Here is a 17,509-nt window from a genome sequence, read left to right as displayed (position 1 = left end):
TTCTGGGGAGGCAAAAAGAGCCCAGTGAATGAAGGAAAGAAAATCACCAATCGGGCCAGTGGTGGCTTTGTCATCATCTCAGTGCCAGTCACTGGGACAGAGACTGCTGGTTGCCACATAATATCCCTTTGCTACTTCTTTATTTATAGGGTTTTAATTTTGGGGGATGACAATGCACCAGCTAAAAGACTGCATGTCCCAGACTCTCTTGCAGCTAAGTGAGGCTAAAACACTAAGCTTTATGTGACTCCAAGGAAAGCTACTTCAAGAGAACAGGTTCAGATTAGATATAACCTTTTTGCTTTTTCTCCCTTTCTTCTTCCTGATAATCTGGTCTGCAAATGTAATAGCTGGAGCTCCAGCAGCCATTCCGGACTATGAGGTGACCTGGAAAATGGAAACCATGTATGCCAGACCCAAAAGACATAAGGTGCCTAGGTCTTTAATGATAGCTCATTATCAGCATCAGATTGCCTACCCTCAACGATTTCTTGAATGAGAAAATAATCCCTAAGACACTAGAGTCATTATTACTCACTCCTAGCCCAACCTAACCCTAGTTTATAAATTCATTATGCCTATCATACCACTTACTTCACCATACGTTTAAATTCTCTTCACTTGTTACTCCTCCTTTTCCTATGTCCTACCGTGTTTCCAAAACATTGCCATCCAATAGAATTTTCAGCAATAATGAGAACAATCCCCATTTCTACTGTCCAATAGAGTTGCCACTAACCACCTGTGGTTATTCAGTATATGAAATGTGGTGTGACTAAAGAACTCAATTTTTAATTTAAATTAATATAAATGTAAATGTCCACTTGTGGCTCATGCTACAATGTTTTCTAGAACCTCTGTAATCCCTCCTTCCCCTGTCTTTTCATTCTCATTTACTTGCATGGCTCTACCTATCACCCTTAGGCATATTTCAAGGCTTAACTTCTTACTGAAGATCCAGGCTTATGTTTTTACTTGGCAGTCCAGATGACATCCAGCAAGTACCACAAACCCAGCTCTTCCTTTCCCTTCAAAGCCTATTCCTACTGACTCCTCTAATTTTCTAGTTGCCTGGATTCAAAACCAAGCAGTCATGTTTGACATTCTCCTTATGTATACATATATATACAACTCTTTGTCATATCAACTGCAAATACCATCTATCACCCCAACAACTTTCACATCCATCTTCCCCCTTGCAGTCCCAATATCTTGTTCACTCTCTTATTCTTCTTATGTAAATTCGATTACTATCATGTTTTAATTCTCCTCTCCTTGTACTCATTTGATTTTTTATTCATCTTATAAGCTATTACTGGATTAACCTTCCTTAAACACAGTTCTGATGTCACTTACTCAAAGCTTCAACGGTTAACCCTGCTGAAGGAAGTATTCACACTTAATTTCCTTGAGAAATCATTTTTATTTCCTGCTTTCTAATGAATAAGATTATACATCATTTTTGCTATATGTTTAATCATAGTAACTATATAACATTAGCCTTTGAGCCAAGGTATGTGCTTCCTCAGAATTTCTTTGGTCCTTATTTTGTATTTCAAATCTTATTATAAATAACAGTTGTTTCATTTATCTCTAATTCTTTTTGAAAAAATTAAACTCAGTATACAGTGTTCTGCCTGAAATTCAATGTCAACCAAAATATGATCTCAGCCTACGTGATCTGCCACTACTGCTTTACACATGCCCTACCCTGTACACAGCCAAACAGTGAGCACACTGTTCCCCAAATAGAGCCTGTACTTTTCTAACTCCATGCATGTTGATCACTACGCTTGAAAGAAAATCCCTGCCTTCGTACGTCCTTTGACACAAAAGGTTATAAATCCCACTCATCCTTCAAGGACTTTAAAAAAAACCCAATCTTTTAATGATTTTCATAATATCCCAAATGTCAGCAGAGAACATCACAGATTTTTATGGGAAATAGACTTGAAATCTTAGCCAATGGACTTGAATGATTCTTGGTACACGGACAAGACCATTCCCATGTGAGGACAGATGGACAAATGCATCAGGATAGCCATACTATTCCTCTAACTAATTCTCCTTTTTGAGGTTTCTTGTTCCTTGAGCAATTTCCTGATTGTTACTTGCCTAGAGGGAGAGAATGTGTTGGACACAAACAAGAGTATTCTGTCTCTGAGATATTTCTCATTGCAATTTACTCATTTGGCAACATAATACTTTAAAATTGTACTTCATACATTATATTGGTTGGATTCTGCTTCACAGTCTGTATATTTTAATTCTCGTCCCCTGTTCAGCTGCTTCTTAAGGCAGGGCTATATTACTGTCTCTCCCCTGCAGGGCTCATTATACTCAAACACAGAACATGTTCAGTAAGTACCTGATAAACAGACATTTATGTAAGGCATCATAAAAAGGACCACAGCAATTTGAAGCTGGACAGTACCTTCATGATCACATATTGATAAGTATTCTTATTTTACATATAAAAAAGCCCCTGTTAATGGTAAAAAGAAGAACTGTCTCAAGGTTAACAGACCTGTAGAATTAAGTCTAAGACATAGGCCAGTCATCAAAAATAAGGAAATGACACAGTATAATACTAAAATAAAGACAAAAATCACCAAAATAGAAGGGGTAGCAAAATATCATGACACACATGACACACATGAAAGTTGATTAAATGTTTAAAAAGGAAAAGGCACACATAGTTAACCGCTCAGAGGAATTCCTGGTTTCAGCTTCTGGGTTCTACAAAGCGGAAGTCGACACATTCTTAAAATAATAAAAAGCTGAACTGAAAAACAATGACTTTTCTTGGATCCATTAAAGAACTGAGGTCACAAAGAAGATCCAGATGAGAGGTAAATACAAAGAATCACAGCCAAGATCTACTTACATGGAGCAGAAGCCACTGGAGCCATGAACTAGTAAGAACACGTAAATGGTAATTTTGCAAACTTCTGGAAGCTAAGTACAAATTAGCTTGAGCACGAGAAATGCAGTCTTGGGAGAGGTCCCCAAGCTATTGTGGATTTTGCCTACAGGAACCCTACCAGGTTGTCATGAGGAAGAACGAACACAGACCCCTTTGTGGCTCAAGGAAGGAAAAGGCAAGAGTAAGAATTGTGAAGTATACCCAGAGCATTCTCCACAAGTAAGCCTACTCTTCAGGGAAAAAGATTTTATCAGAGCCTTTTCTGAACTGGGGGAAGGGCATTTCCCTGACTCCAGTGCCTTCTTCCTATCTCTCGTATGCAGGGAAAAAGGCTAAGAAACACTTGTGAAGGACACAGGGCCAGGGATATAGGGACGCTAAAACACTGAGATTTTAACACTGAGATCAAAAGATTATAGAACCTTCTCCTCCCCCATATCTTCATCACTCCAAAAAGGCTCCAGTACAATGACAGTGGATTACAACTGAAAGATCTACAGGATGCAAACTCTATCTAAGGAGAAGTTCTTAGGGAAGCCCAAAGACAACAGGGGAGACGAGAATACTAGAGGAATTTGAAGCCTCTGACACCTACAAATACAGGAAACATTAAAAAATAGAACATTCTAGAACTGTGGGAAAATTTCAAAATGAACAGAACATCTAAGAACTATGGCAAATTAAGGCACAAAGCTAAATGAAGGTAAAATAAAATATACATTGGGATATCAGAAAGAAAAGAGAGAAAGAAGCAGAAGCAATATTTGAAGTAATAATGTCTGAGAATTTTCAAAAACTAATGGAACACCAAAGCACAGATACAGGAAGCTCAGAGAACTACAAGCAGGATAAATAAAAAATCATCATCTTGGCATATCTTACTCAAACTGCAAAACAAAACAAACAAAACAAAACAAAAAAATAAAAATAAAAATAGAGTGAAAATCTCATTTTTCTTTTTTATTTCCTTCTTCCTTCCCTTCTCACTGAAAATCTTGAATAAGGAATACAGATAGAAAATACAGCATGCAGACTTTTCATCAGAAACAATGTAAACAAGAAGAGAATAGAGTGAAATATTTACAGTGTGCAGAGAAAAAACCCACCAACCTAGATTTCTGTATCTGAGTAATATTATCCTTTAAAAGTGAAGGAAAAACAAATACTTTCCTAGGCAAACAAAAATGAAAGAAATTCACCTCTAGTAGAACTGCCCTGAAAGAAGTATTATGAGTAGTTCTTCAGGGAAAAAGAAAATGGTATAGTCAGAAACTTGGATCTGCATTAAGAAAGGAAGAACATCAAAGAATGAACAGATGAAGGTAAAATAAAATCTCTTATTTGTCTTACTCTTACTTGATCTAAAAAATAACTTTAAATACTAACAATAGCCATATGTTGGGTGATTGCTATATATGGATAAGTGAAATGAATGACAGCAATGTCATAAGGGACAAGAGGGAAGAACTGGAACAATTCTATTAAAAGGTACCTGCAATTTACACAAAACAGTATAGTGTTTTTGAAGGTGGACTCAGATTAGTTAAAAATGTTTATTGTAAACTAGGGCAACTATCGAAAAAAAAATTAAACAATGCCTCAGAAATTGCAGGGTTAGGAAATGACTTGAGATAAAAAGCAATTACATAAAAACTCAAAGTAAAAATGCTATAGTTGGGAAAATTAAAAAACCCAAAGACCGTCAATGAAAACAATAACAAAAAATTACTGGATGATGAATGTGGCAGGCATTGTTCTGAGTTGTTTACATATACTCATTTATTTATTCAAATTACCATTTATATTTTAAACAAAAAAATTCAGACATAGAGACTAAATTACTTGCTCAGTGATGATGCACAGTAAGAAGCAGAGCTGAATTTATACAAAGACACTTGGCTTGAAAATCCATGGTTTTTTTTTTTTTTTTTTTTTTTTTGGTGATCCTCCTGCTTCAGCCTCCTGAATAGCTGGGACTACAGGCATGTGCCAGCATGCCTGGCTAAATTTCTTTTATTTTTTGTAGAGATGGGGTCTCACTATGTTGCCCAGGCTGGTCTCAAACTCCAGGCCTCAAGAGATCCTCCTGCCTCAGCCTCCCAAACTTCTGGGATTACAGGCATAAACCACCACACTTGAACTCATAATCCACCCTTTATCAATAAAAAAAGTCTCTCTATTAACAAAAGTGAGTCAATAGTTTAGTCATGTGGATTAATTCTAAATATGGTTTCTGTTAGATTCACATTAAAATTCATTAATTCAGATTCACAAATGATGCCATCATATATTCCATGGGCTGAAGTTCTAATTTATCTAAAAATAGTCACATATTAATAGTCACATAGTCAATAGTCACATATCAAGTCACATAGTCAATAGTCACATACCAAGGATTAAACTGCAAATACATATTCAGGTAAAAAAAAAACTTTTTAAAAACAACATTCAAAAGACTTAAACAGACATTTCTCCAAAGACAGATGACCAATAAGCACATGAAAAGACGTTAATATCACTAATCATTAGGGAAATGCAAATCAAAACTACAAAAAAGTACCACTTCATCCCCATTAGCATGGCTGCTAACAAAAACCAAAAAATAATAAGTGTTGATAAGGATGTGGGGAAATTAGAACCCCCAAGCACTGTTACTGGGATTGTGAACTTGTACAGTCACTGTGGAAAACACTACTGTGGTCCCTCAAAAAATTTAAAATAGAATTACCATATGATTTAGCAATTCCACTTCTGGGTACATACCCAGAAGAATTGAAGGGTCTCAAAGAGATATCTGTGCACCCATGTTCAAAGCAACATTATTCACAATAGCTAAAACATGGAAGCAACGCAAGGGTCCATGAATAGGTGAATGGATAAGCAAAATTATCTATATACATACAATGGCATGTTAGACTTAAAAAGGAAAGAAATTCTGCAATATGTTACAACATGAATGAAACTTGAGGTTCATTATGTTGAGTAAAATAAATCAATCACAAAAAGATACATACGATATGATTCCACTTATGTCAGACAGAGTGGTCAAAATAATAGAGACAGAAAGTAGAATGGTAGCGGATGAGAAATAGGGAGTGATTGCTTAATGGGTATAGCATTTCAGTACAAGATGAAAAAATTATGGAGATGGATGGTGGTAATGGTTGTACAACATTATGAATGTATTTAATAACACTGAACTGTACACTTAAAAATGGTTAAGATGGTAAATTTCATGTCATGTGTAGTTTATCACAATAATAAAAATTGAAAGAAAATGTTAATGTGTTAATAAATGTTAATATGAGGTATTTACAAAAAAATTATACTATTAAAATATTATTGTCCTTCTTAAAAAATCTAAATAGAAATAGGTTAAATATTCACAATATGTACAGCAAAAGGCACTAAAATTGTCCCTTGGTATACAAGGGGGATTTGTTCCAGGACCCCCATATATACTCAAGTTCCACAAACATCCCTGCAGAACTCAAGTATATGAAAAGTCAGCCCGCTATACATGCAGGTTTCTCATCCCATGAATCCACAATTGGTTGAAAAAAATTCATGTATAAGTGGACTCATGCAGTTCAAACCACTGTTGATCACAAGTCAACTGTATTTCAGTATTTGTTTATTTAGCAATGATACATATTTAGCAATGAATGATTATGCAAAGCCACTACCTTTATCCAATTTTCTAGCTCTAGATAACTTTTCTTGTGATTTCCTTTTTAGTTCTTGGACTGGAATACAAGCCAATGCTTTCTCCTGGAGAGCAAGATTTTCATAGACCAGCACATGCTGAATGTTGGACTGAAGAACTTTTAGAATGGTTGAATTAGCAGTAACCTAATAGAAAAAAAATATTGAAATCAGCTTTTCACAATATGCTACAAAAATAACATACAATAAAAAACACTGTGGTTTTATGATTCCATAAAGGGAAATAATTATACCCAATGTCTTTATAACATTAGTATTATAAGACAGTTATATCTGTGTCAGAGTCTAAGATCTATTTTTTCCGTCTATATTGTAGAGTATATATTTAAACAGGGCTATGCTGAATTTTTGACCATAAGCTTGGATCAATATAGCACTCTGAGGAATATATCTGACAGCCCCTTCCACCTCAAATCCTTGTGAAGGATAGCATTAGCAAAGGAGGCATGCTTTTAATGAATCAGAAATCTTGAGAAATTCCTAAAAGAGAAAAGGCAGATATGAATGGACTAAAGGAAGAAACCATGACAACCATCTGGAGATGGATGGTGGTGATGACTGTACAACATTATGAATATATCTAATAACACCCTAAGAGAGGGTGGTGATAAAAAGTAAAAAAAAGTTTTCAAAATAACTCCAAGGGAAGGGACCTTGGAGCAAGCATTAGGGAGAGTGGTTGGGCTTTGCAGGAAGAACAGCTAGTCATTTTGGCTTCTCCCTCCTTGTTATCCCACCAACAAAGAAGTCAACCTCTGAGTGGCTGGGGTGCATGCTTGGAGTCCCAAAAGGAAAGAGAACTAACGAAGTCCAGAACAGTTGCTTCTGTCACAACCCACCATGCAGCGCGTCCTGCCCCTCCTCACAGTTGCTAGAAGCAAACGCAGTATTCGCAGACAAGCTGGCGGGAACTTTCAAGTGCATACAGGTCTACAACAATAACCCATACTGTTGAGGAGATGCATTAGAATCAATATCAGAAGAGCTAATCCTATAGCAATGGCAGTGACTACAAAGACAGACTAAACAAAGTTTATCTTCAGAGATTCAAGAATACACTGTATTCAGAGAAAGACTAAACTATGGATCTTGGAAATAAAAATGTAAACATTAAAAGAAGAAAGGAACAGTAGAATAAACATATCTAAAGAGTGAACAATCAATTAAAAAACTGAGCAAAGGCATTTTCTGATAATAAGGCATAAAAAGAACGAATAGACATTGAAGATAAACCCAAAGGTTCCCAAATCCAGTTACTAGAAATTCTAGAAAGAGCAGAAACAATGGAAGAAAGAAACTCCTTAAAAAAAAAAAAAGAAACAAATTTCTGATAGCTGAAGAGCTAGTATGAATGAAAAAGTAAACAAACAAATAAAAACTAGGCATATAATGGTGACTTTCCGTAACAGTAAGAATAAAAAAAAAATCCTAAAAGCCTTCAAGCAAAAAGACACATTAAATGCAAAGAAAAAATAAATACCTTGATGTTAGATATCTCATTGAAAACAATGAAGCAAATTTTTAAAAATTCTGAGGGACAATGATTAGGAACATAGAATTCATACCCAGCCAAACCAATGATGTAAGGGGGCAAAATAAATACATTTTCTGATATGTAACACAGAAAGTATACAACTCGCAAATCCTATCTAAAAGAATTATTAGAGAAATTATTGTAATCAAAAAACATAATATAGCCTAAATAAATAAATAAATAAGATACCCAGAAGTAGGATCTGAGATAAAAGCAACAGGGATGTGTTAAAAACACAAAAATCAAACAAACAAAAAACCCAACTGGTAAAACTTAAGTTTTGATTGGTATAAAAAACATCAGAATTAGAAAGCAAAATCTTAAAATTTTTTCATAAGGAAGGTGACAAGGAAGGAAACAGAACAGAGGTTCCTGTAAGATGTTGGCAGAAAAACTTAAAATTAAACATTTGTATGAAAAATTTCAGGTCAGTAATTAAAAGACTAAAAAGATAATATTTAACTTCCTAACTCTTAGAAGGATAAAAATGAGAAAAAACTTGACCAACCTAAACAAAACACAATGGGAAAAAAAGAAAAAAAAAAAAGAAAGGACACAGACAACACAAAATAAGATATCAGAAGTAAATTCAAATATAGTAGCAATTACAGTAAATGTGAATAGGTTTAATGTGCATATCAATAAGGTGAGACAGATAAAAACAACAAAAAATTATTACCAATTACTTTAATGTCAGGCACTGTATTAAGCACTGGGATAAGACAGATATGATCAATTTAAGGTCAAAAGGGAACAGGCAAGAATCAAATAATGACAGAACCATTAGAGTAATTCAACAAATAAATATTTGTCTGTGTGTACCATACCATGGAGTAGGAAGTAGAATCACCAAGTTTTGGTGACTGTACTGTAGCGTCAGGAGTAGTTAAAGAAGGATAAAAATATGTTAGGAATAACCCATTTTTTAAAATGACCAACCAGGTCAGTAGTTGAACCACTTGCAGTAGGAGGAAACTCACAAACTGACCAAATGATTATTGGATGGTCAAGTAAAAACAAACTAAAGTAAGTTGATTAAATTGGAGACTGTGGATGATCGTAAGAATACAGTCTTGTAATAGTATTAATAAGGAAAACAAGATGCAAGAGACTGAGTCCTACAAGTGGTATTCCAAAGTGGGCTAAGCGTACCAAAGAAGCTACACAAAATGTTCCACCGGGATGTAGGCAGAAAATATTATAACTTCTATTTATATTATTTTTTGTCCTCAAGTCAATTAGGTTATAATAATATTAATATTTGGATTAACAGTACTTCTCTCACAAACTGGAGAAGCTAGCTTCAGAGAAGGGAGAAAATGCCACAAAGTAGAAGAGTAACAGTGGTATGCTCACTCCTACTTCTGTAGTCATCATGTTACAAAGTTTTGCAGCTCAAATGTGCCTGGTTAAGTGGATTTATAGATTATTTTATGTAGTTTTAACTAAATTAACCTTCAATATGGCTTTAAAAGATTACAAAGAATTCTAGGCATTAATGCTAATTCTAAATATAAAGACATGTGAACAAAGAGAAAAGGGATAACACATCATATGCTTTTTACTATGAGTCCCTAAACAGCTACATTTTAATGCAAAAAAGAAAATCATTAACAATCTGAGATCTGACAAAGCCCTCCAAATTCAAAACTATCAAGACGATTTAAAATATGGGTTTATCTACATTCAATAAATGATATACTGTTAATAAACTTTTTAGAATTAAACATATTTCCTCTTTAGTGCCTCTTTACATTGTTTCATAATGTGTATAGTATACTGCCATAGTAGTATGTGCGTATAAATTATAAACAAATACACAAAAACATAATTTCAGTATATGCACAAAAATATTTTACTGATAGGGCATATAATTAAGGTATGGAGACATACTAGAAATGTATATGAGAAATAAAGATGCAATGATGAGTACAAGGAAGAGGATGTGAGAAATATACAACACACAGGATTCAAGAATATTTGTATGCTGGCTTGTTTCTAAGATAGGAGAGCTTACAGGAAAGGTTCTCAAACATTAATCTACTTATGAAAAACACAGATTCCCAAATTTGCCCCCTCCTCCATTTTGATTCAATCAGTCTGGGATTATGTTCAGAAATATGCATGTGATACCAGTGGAACAACCTTAAATGAAAACTGGCCTAAATAAAGCAAGGTTTCAATGCCACTGAGAAGACCTCCCCAAGAAAAGAAGAAATCCAAGATTGGGTATCATCCACGTGGGATTCCATGGTAAACAGAGAAGGTAGGGATAAAGCGACAAAGGAGGGACTGGCCTTTATTAAGAGCAGACACTTTGCCTCCATTAACACCAGGGATGAGTGCAACAGCTGGTGGAAGAAATATAGATTTGGTGATGACAAGTTCAGGTAATTTGCAAGGGAGAGGAATATCCTCCTTTATCAGAACTGATATGGAAACAGAAAAAAATGAAATGTCACCATTTTTATTTGAAAAATTCTTATAAAAATGAGGCACACTTACAGTGGTATCTTTTTCTTCAATGCAGATTTTCATTTACCAAGAGGGTAAGAACTCATCCAGGGTATTTTTGTTTTAAATTTAATTCTTTCTCAATCTGGAAATTACCTCATTCATTGTGGTTTTAATGGCTTTCAAATGATCTTGAACAATAAAGTTTATTTTCTTGCCTTATTTCTTTACATATTCATTGGCACAACTCCGAAAAAGACTAAGCCATAAAAATAGAAGGTTGCTCATTGCATGGTGATCACAGCAGCTGGGTAACCATGTGCTAATGCAGCAGTTAATTGTCTGAGAAGGTAAAATTTATTTGGAGTACAAATGGAAGTTTAAAATGTGAAATCTGTCTGTTTTAGATCAAAGAGACTTTTTTCTTCACTAATCATACATCCAATTGATTTCTGATGTAAGATATATTTAAGATTGTTTGTAAGAAAAAAGGTATAATGTATACGATTTCCTCAAATCGTTTGAATTAATCAGTGGAAGCTGGATTAGCAAATTCACTTCTTTAGTAAAAGATCAAGGCTTCCCAAGCCTACTAGCCCTCTTTCTATCCTTTTGTAATCCTTTATTTTTGAGGCTTTTAAATTTAGAACTGGTTTTTAAACACAAAAGTTCTGTTTAATAATAAATTTTAAATGACAGTTGTAATCAACTTGTGACTTCAATAAACTTATTTCTTAATCAAAAAACCTTTTTCTCCTATTTATACATGTTGCCGCAAAAATATTAAGAAAATATTTGGTATAAATAATGAAATCACCCATAATTTAACCACTCAGAGGAAATTATGGTTAAGATGTTTGTGTATGGTTTTCCAAATCTTTAAAAAATGAACACATATGTGTATTTTTAATAAGAAAATCGTTTTTTCATATGTTAGCCATTCTTATTTCTTTTGAAAAATTTCTATTCATGTCCTTTGCCCACTTTTGATAGGGTTGTTCGATTTTTTCTTACTGATTTTCCTGAGTTCTAAATAGATTCTTGTTATCAGTCCTTTATCTGATGTGTAGTATGCGAAAATTTTTTCCCATTCTGTAGGTTGTCTGTTTACTCTCATGACTGTTTCTTTGGCTGTGCAGAAGCTTTTTAATTTAATCAGGTCCCATTTATTTATTTTTATTGTTGCTGTGATTGCCTTTGGGGACTTCACAAATTCTTTGCCTAGGACAATGTCTGTAAGAGTTTTTCCTACATTTTCTTTTGGAATTCTAATAGTTTCACACCTAAGGTTTAAGTCTGTTATCCACCGTGATTTGATTCTTATGAGAGGTGAAATCCGTGGGTCCTGTTTTAGTCTTCTACATGTGGCTATCCAGTTTTCCCAGCACCATTTATTGAATAAGGAATCTTTTCCCCAGAGTATGTTTTTGTCTGCTTTGTCGAAGATTAGATGGCTATATGAGGATGGTTTTATATTTGGATTTTCTGTTCTGTTCCACTGGTCTGTGTCCCTGCACTTGTGCCAATACCAAGCAGTTTTAATCATCACAGCCTTATAGTATAGTTTGAAGTCTGGCAAATTAATACCTCCCATTTTGTTTTTGTTGCTTAAAATTGCTTTTGCTAAGCGGGGTCTTCTCTGGTTCCATACAAAGCATAAAATGTTCAACATCTCTAATCATCAGGGAAATGCAAATCAAAACCACAATGAGATATCACTTAACTCCAGTGAGAATGGCCTTTATCAAAAAGTCCCAAAACAACACATGTTGGCATGGATGTGGAGAGACAGGAACACTCATACACTGCTGGTGGGACTGTAAACTAGTACAGTCCCTGTGGAAAGCAATACGGAGATACCTTAAGCAGATTCAAGTAGACCTACCATTCAATCCAGCAATCCCATTATTGGGCATCTACCGAGAAGAACAAAAGTCATTCTATAAAAAAGACACCTGCACCCGAATGTTTATAGCAGCACAATTCACAATTGCAAAGACGTGGAAACAACCCAAATGCCCATCAATTCATGAATGGATTAGCAAAATGTGGTATATGTATACCATGGAGTATTACTCAGCTTTAAGAAATAACGGTGACATGGCATCTCTTTGGTTCTCCTGGAGAGAGTTGGAATCCATTCTATTAAATGAAGTATCCCAAGAATGGAAAAATAAGCACCACATGTACTCACCAGCAAATTGGTTTCCCTGATCATCACCTAAGTGCACATTTGGGAATAACACCAATTGGGTATCGGACAGAGGTGGGGGGGGTGGGGATGGGTGTATACCTACATGATGAGTGCGATGTGCACTGTCTAGGGAATGGACACGCTTGAAGCTCAGACTTGGGGGGATGGGGGGGCATGGGCAATATATATAACCTGAACTTTTGTATCCCCATAATAAGCTGAAATAAAAAAAAAAAAAAGAAGAAAGAAAATCAAAATATTACACACACACACAACATACATTTTCAATTTTGGAATTCTCAGTAGACAACATCTTTATTTTTGACAGATTGCTAAGTATGTTGACAGAACAATGTATAATAATTTTAGTAATCCCCCATCGAAGGACATGTAGGTATTAGTTTACCTTTAAGAGTGGTAGGTTCATAAATAAGAAGTTGGACATTTAAATCTTATGTCCAAGTAGAAGATTTCTTCTCTTATAAACATAACACATAGATCCAAACTAAGAGGTTGTCTTACTGTTGGTTTATGAGACGAAATTAGTTTTAAAATTAACCAGCTCATTTTACTTATCCTTATTATCTAACAATATATTTTTATAATTTCAATGAAATAATCACAAATTATGATAATTGTTTTAAATAAACACATACCCATATACAGAATGGGCAGTAACTTCCAGAGTGATAAAAGAGTTGATGAAAAGTTCTTAACAATTTCACATATATCTTAAAAGAAGTCATGTGCCAAGTAAAAGCATACATTTATACTAGCTGAGTAAAAAGTGCTAAATGTATATTTTAAGAAAATCATACTTCAGAATCACACTTTCAACCTAGATAAAGTTTCAAAACTGGAAACATAATGCTTCTAACATTGTGAGGTTCTAGGCCAGTGAAAAATTGTCCTTGCTATTTCACATCTGTTTTTGGAAGGCAAAGGGTATAAAAACACATACAGGGTTATCAGGGAGTTACTTCTATTAGGAACATGAAACACTTAGCATATATGACCAGTAAATTTAAAAATCAGTTGTTTGAAAAATGCAAATGAAAACCAAAATGAGACCTACTTAACAGCCACTAAAATGGCTACATTAAAAAGACAATAAGTGTTGGAGAACATATTGAGAAACTACAATCCTCATTTACTGCTGGTGAGAATGTAAAACGGTAGAGCAACTTTGGAAAACAGCTTGGCAATTTCTTAAAATAGTAAATATAAACTTACCATACAACCCAGTGGTTCCACTCCTAAGAATCTACCCAAGAGAAATAAAAACATATGTCTAAAGACTTGTATGGGAATGTTCACAGCAGCATTATTCACAATAGGCAAATATGGGAAACAATCCAAATGTTCATCAACTGATGATGAATGGATAAGCAAAATGTGGTATATCCTTAAAATGGAATACTATTCAGCAATAAAAAGGAACAAAATACTGATAAATCCTATAAAATGAAGAACTTCAAAAATGTTACACAAAGTAAAAGAAGCCAGAAGCAAAACACTATACATTTTTTATTTCATTTACATAAATTGCCCAGAAAAGACAGCAAAATAACTTTCTAACAACCACCACCACCATTTATTTATTGAGTACCAATGTATTCCAGTACTTTATATCTTAAAAGAAAAATTTACTGGCAAACTTTGACTTCAATGACTATCATCTTGACTTGTATTTCAAAATTTTACTTGATATAGCTTTAACCAAAAAAAAATTAATAAATAAAATAGCTATAAAATTCACTAGATTTATCTAGTTTATATACAGGTGAAATGCTTTTTAAAATCTCTCTCTTGCTCCCTAACTTTAGTCCATTTTAATTCTTACTTAGTATCCCCACTCGAATGGGCAAGGCAGGAGAAAATAATTGTTAAGTTCTGTAGTATAGCAACTCACGGCAATAAAAGCTTAAGTAACAAAACAGTTTTTAAAAATATGTGTATTCGAGTGATCCATAAATAAGGGTTGTCTGTAAAATGCAAGATTAATTCTAATTTCTTCTAACTTCTTTAGGGAACACAGAAAAAGATATTTTGGCTCAAGGACTAGCAAGAGTTGATATGAACTAGCCTGTTATTGGCATCTATCTTTGAGAAAATTAATTTTCTTCTAATTGCTAGGATTTGTTCTGGCAATAGAATAATGTTTTGTTTTATTGTGTAGTCTCCAGAGGCTTTCTGGTAATTAACAGGGCTTTAAAGACCCCAAACTATCTGAACTTACTTCAAGGTTAAGAACCAAGAAAAGGAAAGTGTTTAAAGAAGATTCAGAAAATGTGAATGAATTTCCTGAGCCAGAACAATAACAAAATACTACCTGGTCCTGGAAGAGATATCTTATAAAATAAAATGTTTTCAAGCTTTTTTGTAAGATTGATTAGCAGTGAGCAATTTAGACTGTAATACTATTATACAATTAAAAAAATAAAGTAGGAAATCTTAAAAGATATATTCTAACATGGTACTTAGAAAACTCCAAAGGTGCTAAAAGCCAAGAAAGATGTTAAGGGAGCTTCTGTATCAGTACCAACCTTAACTGCAAAACTGATGAAGACCTAAGGTATTCCAAGATGGTATGCACATGTTCCTAGGTAGGGGGCATAGGTAGGTAGAAAATCCATGCGATGCTTTTAAGATTTACTTTTCATTTCACCCTTTAGTTTTTCACATGATTGTTGTATAAGGTACATAATAAATTAGTATGGAAGCATATAATTTATAAATAAATAGACACTGGGTTATATACTCAATATTTTATTACTGGTAAGATATTCAATCAAAAAGTATGGGAACCACTGTTCTAAGGCATGGAATAACTAGAGTTGCTATTTTGTCACATTGGGGTTAAGCAGTCCCGCTTTTCTGTGATAAGTTCATAACCAGGAAAAATTACTAAGAGCCAACCTTTAAAGTTATTTACAGTTTACAAAGTTTTAACATAAGCCATCTCATCTGATGCCCACAGCTATTTAGTGTCATTATTAGTTGATCCAATACTATCCAGGAACAATTTCTCAGAAACATTCATGAATACTAGCTGTGTTTATTATTACAAACAAATACTATCTGTGAAGCTAATGATAGGAGAAAATATTTTAAAGACTTAAAGGTTGATTTGAGTCAACTGCGGCACAAAAGAGTATGTTAGAGGGGTTAATCCTCCACAAAAAAATTTAGAAACCACTCAACAAGAATTACATAAAAGGATAGTAACTTTCTCTGTCTCTTCTGCCAGCTCCAAACACTTCTATCCTTTATTTTTTAAGAAGTTTGGGGCCTTCCCAGACTAGACAAAGGAATGACTGCCAATCATTTGATAATCAAACAGAAGAGATTAAAAGCTCTGGAATTATTCAGCTAGAAAAGATTAAGGGTATATTTAATAATTGACTCTATATAAAGTTCTACTGTGTGGAAGAGAGTGACAAGTTGTTTCACCAAAATTAAAATAGGAAGATATAAGTTTAAATAGCTACTGACAAAATTACTTCTGATAGTAAAAATTTAGAAGAACACTACTTAAGGACCTCTATCAAAAGGGATTTTGGTAAACAAGATAATCTTCCATTAAAGGGAATCATTTAAATTTACCAAGAATGCCTGTAAGACATCAGAGGTTTGATTTCAGTTCTTCAGAAATATCATATCTGTGTATACTAATAACTAAACTTTAGTAATTTGCTAGCATCCATTATCAGTAAATTAACTTATTCTTATTTACCTTAACCTAAAGAAGTTGACATTTTATTGAATTAAAGTGTTGATAATGATTGGGCTGTTGGAAATAATAATCCCCATGGTAAGTGGCAGCAGCTAAAATTTAGATTAGAAATGTCAATGCAGTAGAGGAAATCTAATCTAATGACCATACCTCTGTTCAGCAAGTCTATTATTTTGTTTTGGGTTAAAGATATATGCTAATTTGTATAACTAATTTAAGTATCAAGGCAACAGGTTCATCTATAAATGATAAACTAAACAAACTTTAAGTTGCCTCAGAAGCAAAAAGCCACAAGCCAAGATTTAAAATATAAATAAAACACAGCCAGTTTTCCTGATTTTATCACAAATTTGACAACGTTTTAAAGAGCTGAAGAAATCTGGATATGTTAAGATTGTAAGAACCAATAATACAGGGGGCATAAATTCAGGAATAAATTATAACATATTCCAAAGCTGTTGCTGCTCAACACTCTAAAAGGAACAGTTAAGGAAAGTGTAATTCTAACATTACCATTGGAGCAGACGGTGGATTTGACGACTGCCCGTGGCGGTTTTCGGCATGCTGGGTTAACCCATTAGGATTTGAAGACTGTGTTGTAGGAAGCTGGGTGTTGGCTTCAGGTGGCTGAGATGATTCTACTTTGTGGCTCTTATTTGAAACATCCAATCTGCTACTTCTCTCCATTGCAATCAGGTCACGAATTTTTTGCAGCTGCTCCACTGAAGCTTTCTTAGGAAAAATAAGGTGTGTTTCTCCCTGGAATTTATAAAATTAGGAAAAATTTTAACCTTTGCTTTATAATGATAGTCATATATATACATATAGTTATACATAAAATGAAGTCAATATTATAGAATGCATCATATTTAAAAAAAATCATACTGTTTTCTTACTATTTAGGTACTTTTTACAATACAGTCAAAGGTAAATAATCCC

At 34.0% G+C, this 17,509-nt stretch overlaps 1 protein-coding gene across 2 annotated transcripts in view; it reads right to left on the bottom strand.

Annotated features, from left to right (window-relative positions):
* NGLY1 (N-glycanase 1) overlaps positions 1-17,509 on the bottom strand; it is a 56,697-nt gene that overhangs the window by 23,564 nt on the left and 15,624 nt on the right. For both annotated transcript variants that reach the window (XM_045537830.1, XM_045537837.1), the window contains exons 3-4: positions 17,084-17,329; positions 6,613-6,778 (exon numbers count right to left, since the gene is read on the bottom strand). In XM_045537830.1, the coding sequence (XP_045393786.1) occupies positions 6,613-6,778; positions 17,084-17,329 (412 nt within the window). The remainder of the gene's footprint in view (positions 1-6,612; positions 6,779-17,083; positions 17,330-17,509) is intronic.

The sequence above is a fragment of the Lemur catta genome, chromosome 1 (assembly GCF_020740605.2).
Source record: "Lemur catta isolate mLemCat1 chromosome 1, mLemCat1.pri, whole genome shotgun sequence".
NCBI classification, from domain to species: domain Eukaryota; kingdom Metazoa; phylum Chordata; class Mammalia; order Primates; family Lemuridae; genus Lemur; species Lemur catta.
This window is presented reverse-complemented; position numbering and strand designations above follow the sequence as displayed.